The 7,568-nt window shown below is 45.7% G+C and overlaps 1 protein-coding gene across 2 annotated transcripts; it reads left to right on the top strand.

Annotated features, from left to right (window-relative positions):
• Window positions 1–2,013: 2,013 nt before the first annotated feature.
• On the top strand, window positions 2,014–6,299 carry TOB1 (transducer of ERBB2, 1). Of its 2 annotated transcripts, none has more exons than XM_020972760.2 (2): window positions 2,014–2,312; window positions 4,388–6,299. In XM_020972760.2, the coding sequence occupies exon 2, from the start codon at window positions 4,530–4,532 to the stop codon at window positions 5,556–5,558; it is 1,029 nt and encodes a 342-aa protein (XP_020828419.1). In that variant the 5' UTR covers window positions 2,014–2,312; window positions 4,388–4,529; the 3' UTR covers window positions 5,559–6,299. The 2 variants fall into 2 exon arrangements, with proteins under 2 accessions (XP_020828419.1, XP_020828420.1); XM_020972761.2 differs by lacking the exon at window positions 2,014–2,312 and adding an exon at window positions 2,350–2,482.
• The last annotated feature ends 1,269 nt before the right edge of the window (window positions 6,300–7,568 follow it).

Genomic DNA, 7,568 nt, shown 5'->3' with positions numbered 1-7,568 from the left:
AGCTCCAGCAACTGTCGTCATGCCTGTTCTCAGGATATACAACTTGTAGGTTAGTTGCTTGTCTACTTTCCTTGAAACAAGCTGGGGGTGCTCTTGAAGTTTCTGGGGGAAGGTGGCCCCGTGACTTTTTTTTCCCACCCGTGGCCCCTTAAGTGCTTTGGAAAGGAATCCATCCGGAGACTTTAGAAAGCTGGGCGTTTTCATTCACTGCTTCATTCCTTCCCTGCTCTCGCCCTCCTTTTTCTCTTTTCCTCCTCCCCTTCCTCCCTCCCTTCTTATTCCGTGTCCTTTTTCTTCCTCTTCTTTCTCCCCTCTTTCCTCCTCTCCTTCCTTCTCTCACTCTTCCCTTTCCTTGTGCCCTCCTCCCTTCTCCCCGCTCCTCCTCCTTGCTCCCCCTTGCTCCCCCTTCTTTCTCCTTCCTTGTGTCCCCCTCCCTTTTCTCTCCTCCTCCTCCTCCCATCTCTCTCTCTCTCTCTCCCTACTCCTTCCTTGTGTCTCCCCCCAACCCTTGCTCCCTCCCCTTTCTTCTTTCTCCCCTTTTCCAAACTGGAGTTTTACGTATTCCTCCTAGATACCAAACAACCAATTGCCGGGTTGCTAAGGGGAAAGTGTGGCCAATCAGACATCGTTGCTACCTGTGAGCAATATTTTTAGCAAGGGGGGGGCAGTTCCACTCCCTCTGTAACTTCATACATTTCTCTGCCGCAGGTTGTGAAGAAGGCCCACCTCCCTGTTTACCCTCACCCCCTCCAATCACTCCTTTTCCCCTCCCCAATTTTTTTTTCGCCTTACACACTTCAACTGAAAAAGGTCTTAAAGGAACAGGCTGGTAATACAATACAGGGCATGACAGGGCGATACCGTCTGTTTATTATGTGCACAGAGATTAAAAAGACATTTCTAATACTGGTGCTTGTATAAAAATACTCAGACAGGCCATCCAGCAGAACAGCACTCGGCGTCCCCATTCCTTGAGTGCAGGGGGGGCTGGGTTTGACATTTGAAAAAAGAAATGTCCTCCTCCGCTCATCTCCAAGGCCAAAGTCATCCCAAGCCAATGCTTTTGCTTCTGGGGTTGCCAGGAGGAGATGAACTGACTGCTAGATGTGGAAAGCAGGAGACAGTTTAACTGCCACGAGGTATGGGAGCTAGGGTCAGTTAGGTGGCCCCTCTCCCCACCCCCACCCAGCAGGTTTGGATTCTGCAGTTGCTCCCTTCCCTCTGGGTGACAGTTGTTTCATGGGGGGGGCGGGAGGATTAATCATTAATATCATTGAGTGCAAGGGTCCCTGGCACATGGATCCCACCACCTTCCCTCTGGATTTTCTTAACGTTTGCTGAGGACAGACTTCCTGTAAAGGTGGGATTTTCCTAAGCAAGATTCAGTCCCACAGGTGTTGAGTATTTTCCAAGCCTCTCTGCCTCCTCTTCTCTCCCTCCAGCCCCTTTTACTCCCCTGCGGCTTCTTCATCTACTTCTCAATTCCCCTCCCCCATCCTCACCTTCACCCCCATCCCCACCCCCACCCCAGTTCGCTTCCACCCTCAACTCAGCTGGTCTGGTGCCACCCTGCCCCCCAACTTCTCAGTCTTACTGGCACTCCTTCTGTCCAATCCCGCTTCAAAAACCCTCCTCCCCCGCCCCTGTTCATTCCAGAACGTCGGCTCATTGGCCAAATCTCGAGCACCATGGGGTGTGTCCTAACTCCTCCCTCCAAACCCCCTCCAAACCCCACCCTCCCCAACTCCTCCGTGCTCCTCTTACGGCAGCAGATTGGCAGGTGGGACCTGACCAATGGCTGGAGGGGGCAGGGCAGGGGTGGAGTGAGGAGCGCTAGCCCTAGGGGTTGTGAGGTTTCGGGGCGGAGAATGGCTACGAAGTCTGGAGCCGAGTGACGCTCTCCGGGCGGGCATGGGCGCGCGCCCTCCCCCGGACGGAGGGAGAGGAGGGGCGGAGAGGGGCGGGGAGGGAAAGGGGCGTGGCTGCTATAAAACGAGAGGCGGGGGGCGCGCGCCGCAGCAGAAGGAGCGGAGCTCTGGCCCGGGGCGGTGTGGGCAGACGTCGGGGAGAAAGCTGGGCCGGGGCATTCGAGTGTGTACCGGGGGGAAGAGACCGCACTTCACCGGACTCCCCCCCGCCCCTGCCGCCACCTCCCCCGACCTCGAAGGAGTCGCAACACGTTTCCGTGGTCTAGCGCCGGGTTCGCTGTTTCTTGCACTCAGCCGGGCCCCTCACTTCCCACCCCGCGCTATCCTCCATCTCGCCCCCGCCCTGCGGCCCGGTCTGTTGTGGAAGCAGCTCCGGAGCAGCCAGTAAGTATTGCGGGGCCGGCGCTCTGCCTAGGCTGTCCCCTCTCCGCGGCCGGAGGCCAGGCGAGGCTTGACTGACTGACCGGACAGCCTCGCGGGGCCGGGGGCAGAGCGTCCCCCCACGACTGACTGACTGATTGTGGACGAAGGGGCTGCAGCGCCAACCCCGGCAGGTCAGCGAAGGGCGACCAGCTGAGGAGACCCCGGGGCTCCCCCGGGGTCTGGCCGGGGCCCAGGAGCCTCCGGGCGGGGAGGGGCGGCGACCGGGTCGGGTTACGGAGGTAACTGAGGAGGAGGGGAGGGAGGCTCGGGCGGGCCGGGGCCCTAGGGCTGAGGGCCCGGGCAGGGGTCAGCCTGGCGGCGGGGTTTTGTCCACCCGCCCCCCCCTCCACCTCCCGGGGCCTTCCTTCCCCCCCAACCCCCTCCGCACCCTCCCTTCCCCCCTCGGCCACCCCCTCCCCCCTTCCGTGCTGCTGCTGCTGCTGGAGGAGCCCGGGCCCCGGGGCTTGTGAGCAGAAATCTAATGAGACCCAACCGGCTGTTTATGTAATTCCTTCTCGCTCCGCTCCCAGCTCGGCTTTTAAACTACCTTTCCCCCGCCCTCCTCCCTTGGGTCCCTGTCCCAGAGTCCGGGCTTTAAAAGCCCTGACGGCCGGAATTTTCTTTTCCCCCGGCCGCCCGGCCCCTTCCAGTGGCTGAGTGTCCTCAGCTGCGCAAGGGGTCCGTGCCGGCGCCTCGGCAAGTGCGGAGAGTTTGGGGGCAGCCGGGGCACAATTCTATGCCCTTTGTTAGCCCGGCTGGGGAGAAATAGAACTGGGCTCTTACTCGCCTTTTTTAAAGGTCCACGAAAAACCGCCCCACTGGACCACATCGCTCCCTGCTGTAATTATCTTCTGTTTGCCCTTGATCTTTTCTTATCCCCACCCAGTGCTGATCCAGAAATCGTTTAAAGGTCGGCCGGCTTTATCGTTCAGCCTCTCTGGCTGTTCGCTTATCGTTAGGGGGAGGGTAGTTGCTTTTTAAAATCTGGATAAAATTCAGGAAACATTCCCCGTTAAAACAGAATAATCAGTGGAATTTTGAAATTTAATTTTCTTTTGTCAGTGAGTCTTGTGAGGATTTATTTTCAGAGTCTGAAAAGATTTTTTTTTAATCACAGAGAAACAGAAAGTCCAAGTTAGATCTGTTATGTTTTTCATGGCCTTGTATGTTTAAAAACTGCCACCGATTAGAGAATTCTACCGAATAATACATTTCATTAGTGTTTAATGTAGCCCGTGGTTTATTTTAGTAATATATTGACTTGAAATACTTTTGTAAGTAAAAATAAAACTTAGTGTTTTTAATTTCTCAGATTTCTAGATGGTTAATATTAAAACAGAGTTAAACAGTATATACCAATGGGCTAAAAAATAACCAGATCTTTTAAGTTAGTAGATAGAAATGGAAACATTATAGCCAAGCTCTCTAAAGCCAACTCATAGACCATATGTTCAGCTCTGTTTCTAGTAAAACATTTTCTAATCAAAGTTCTGAAGACAGGAAGAGGGCATAATCGTGGCATACTGTATGAGAATACTTCCCAGAATTACATCTTTACTTAAAGCTAAAAGTTTAGTGTCTAATTGAAGTTTACAAATGGGAAGAATGGCAGTTAATAGAGTTTAAAAGTCATTTGACTACCAAATTAACATTCATAACCAAATTATTCTTGGATTTATTAATAGCAAATCTAGCATGTTGCAAAATGTGTGTGATTTAGTTTTAGAAATTGTTTGAAGTAAGAATTTGTAATCAGACCTGGCAAATTTGCAGTTATTACCTAGCATTACCCTTTTCTTTTGAATTGCAATTTAAGTGTATGATTTCTAAATATAAGCCATAAGTTGTGCCACAAAGTTTTGAACTTTAAGGCGGTTTCCAAGTGTGCATGTTTATTTTATGTTGATTGTTCTTAAGCAATTTTGTCCCATTTTCAAAAGTAAAATGCTTTCTTGTTGAAGGGTAAGGAGTGGGCCTTAGGGATTTATCTTACACTTTCCTTATTTGGCTATGTTTGCTTTTGTTTTTTCTTTAAGGAACAAGACTGCTCAAGGTGAAGGATAATAATCTACTAGTACCAGCACTTTGAATGAAATTTTGTTTCTTTGCCACAAACTGAAGTTTTTTTTTTTGAGGGGGGGGGTTGAAACACAAACTTAACCTTGTGGCATAGCAGCTATGCAGCTTGAAATCCAAGTAGCACTAAATTTTATTATTTCGTATTTGTACAATAAGCTTCCCAGGCGACGAGTCAACATTTTTGGTGAAGAACTTGAAAGACTTCTTAAAAAGAAATATGAAGGGCACTGGTATCCAGAAAAGCCATACAAAGGATCAGGGTTTAGATGTATACATATAGGGGATAAAGTGGACCCAGTGATTGAACAAGCATCCAAAGAGAGTGGTTTGGACATTGATGATGTTCGTGGAAACCTGCCCCAGGATCTTAGTGTTTGGATCGACCCCTTTGAGGTTTCATACCAAATTGGTGAAAAGGGACCAGTGAAGGTGCTTTATGTGGATGATAATAATGAAAATGGATGCGAGTTGGATAAGGAGATCAAAAACAGCTTTAATCCAGAGGCCCAGGTGTTTATGCCGATAAGTGACCCAGCTTCATCAGTGTCCAGCTCTCCATCTCCTCCCTTTGGTCACTCTGCTGCTGTAAGTCCTACTTTCATGCCCCGATCCACTCAGCCTTTAACCTTTACCACTGCCACTTTTGCTGCCACCAAGTTTGGCTCGACCAAAATGAAAAATAGTGGCCGTAGCAACAAGGTTGCACGCACTTCTCCCACCAACCTCGGCTTAAATGTGAATGACCTCTTGAAGCAGAAAGCCATTTCTTCCTCAATGCACTCTCTCTACGGGCTTGGCCTGGGCAGCCAGCAGCAGCCACAGCAACAGCAGCAGCAGCAGCAACAACAGCAGCCATCACAGCAGCAGCAGCAACAGCAGAAGACCTCTGCTCTCTCCCCTAATGCAAAGGAGTTTATTTTCCCTAATATGCAGGGTCAAGGTAGTAACAATGGAATGTTCCCAGGTGACAGCCCCCTTAACCTCAGTCCTCTCCAATACAGTAATGCCTTTGATATGTTTGCGGCCTATGGAGGCCTCAACGAGAAGTCTTTTGTGGATGGCTTGAATTTTAGCTTAAATAACATGCAGTATTCTAACCAGCAATTCCAGCCAGTTATGGCTAACTAAAAAAATGTTATTGTACAAGTTGAAATGCACGTGCCCAAGGGGGCATTTTTTTTTCCCCCCTTGAGATTTTTTTTAAAGCTTGTAGTATGGAAACATTCAAGCTTGGTTACATAAACAACATGCATCATTTTTTCATTTGCCAACCAAGCACAAAGTTATTTTATACTGACTGTACATTTTAAAGTATACTCTCAAATATGGCCTCTTACAGTATTTAAGATATAGCAAGGACATGGCTAATTTTTTTTATAAAAAATTGGCACTAATAAGTGGGTTTATTGGTCTTTTCTAATTGTATAATTTAATTTAGTACAAAGTTTGTAAAATATCAGAGTATATATATTGTTTCTACTACATGGTATTGCATTTATATCTTTTTACTACAGTGATCTGTGACAGCTCCAGCAGCTTCATGTTGTATTTTTTTTTACTGAAATTGTAAAATATCCATCTTAAAGACATCAACTATTCTAAAAATTGTGTACAGAATATTCCTTAGTGGTGGAATTAAAATGTACGAATATTTGCTTTTTAAAAAAAAACAAATTGTATTTTCTGTTAAAAGTTTAAAGATTTTTGCTATATATTATGGAAGAAAATGTAATCGTAAATATTAATTTTGTACCTACATTGTGCAATACTTGAAGAAAACGGTATAAAAGTATTTTGAGTCAGTGTCTTACATGTTGAGGGACTGAAATAGTTTATATTAAGTTTGTATTAAAATTCTTTAAAATTAAATCCCTACTGTGGTCTTTGTTTTTACTGTTGTGCTAAAGATCTCAGCTCTGTAGTTATTGTATTGTAAATGCTAATGATGCAGAAAGGACTGACTCATTGTATCACAAAGGAGATTGGTGTACCATAGTTGTACCTTGCAGTCCATAAATAAAATGGGCCTTTTGAAGCACATAGCTAGAGTAACTACTTGGGATGGTTTTCTTTTTAATGTTTTCTAGGCATGACTGGCTGTGTACCAACTTTATTGATCCAGCTCTTCCACCTCATTTCCCCACCCACCCCAGTGGGAAAAATAGACTAGAGATGTGTTAAGGCTCTGAACTTTTAAATTTAGATGACAAAGATTTAAAATAGTGTTGAAGTAAGATATGACCTGATTCGAATGATAAACTTTAATTCGCTTCCAAATGGAATTAGTTATCCTAAGGAGGCAAGACCCGTAATATCAGCACAGAAGATTAACAGCTCAGAAACCAAAACAACTGAAGGCTTCATTTTTATTAAAGTTGATTTTTTTATAAATGACATTTACAGTTGCTAGACAAAGTCCAGTGGGGCTAAAGGATTTATTAAATCATTCATACTCTTAAAAAGTTGCAGAAACTTCTAGTTTTGTTTTGTCAATTTCCCAAAAGTAAGTTTTTATATTGATTTCACTTGGAAATGCTTTATTGGTTGGAAGTATTGTATTGATATTGATTCTATCTGATAGTGGTGTAGATTCTGTTGATTTACTCTGATAATAATAGGTTTTAGGGAATTTTCTTGGGGACAAACAGGTTACAGGGGGATAGTCACTCAACTCCTAATTTTATTGGCAATTGGATGTAGAACTGACATGATTCGAGTGAAAAATCCGTTAAATAGAAATGCCACATTTTCTTGTCACCTTGTTTGTAAGAAACATTGTCTAGGTTACCAGTGAAATAAATTTGGTCTCAAGTTCTTTGGACACACTTCTACAAAAGCCTTTTGTTAATTAGCTATACAGTTTAGTGTTAAAAGTTTGTTTTCAGAAAACAAGTGCTGGAAATAAGAGCTGTTCCATCAGCACCATGGTGAGATCTTTGTCCTAAAATGGACAGAATGAGGTTATGTGAAGTATTGGAATAGTAAGTGGAACAGGCAGAGGTGGTCTGCCAACACTATCACTTGTGTTATTTTGTGATCACAGTAGTTCAACAGCCATAAAAGAATAATCATGATAATCATTGTGAGCACTAGTCTATTCTAGAGACCCATAGTTAACGTTAGGTTGGCTTTGAAGGA

The sequence above is a fragment of the Phascolarctos cinereus genome, unplaced genomic scaffold, assembly GCF_003287225.1.
Source record: "Phascolarctos cinereus isolate Bilbo 61053 unplaced genomic scaffold, phaCin_HiC Scaffold_5;HRSCAF=322, whole genome shotgun sequence".
Classification (NCBI taxonomy): domain Eukaryota; kingdom Metazoa; phylum Chordata; class Mammalia; order Diprotodontia; family Phascolarctidae; genus Phascolarctos; species Phascolarctos cinereus.
Note: the sequence above shows the minus strand (reverse complement) of the source record. Positions and strands in the feature narration are given on the sequence as shown.

What these genes read in the sequence shown, in the direction of transcription:
- TOB1 (XM_020972760.2), top strand. Translation starts at nt 4,530, where the DNA reads ATGCAGCTTGAAATCCAAGTAGCACTAAATTTTATTATTTCGTATTTG.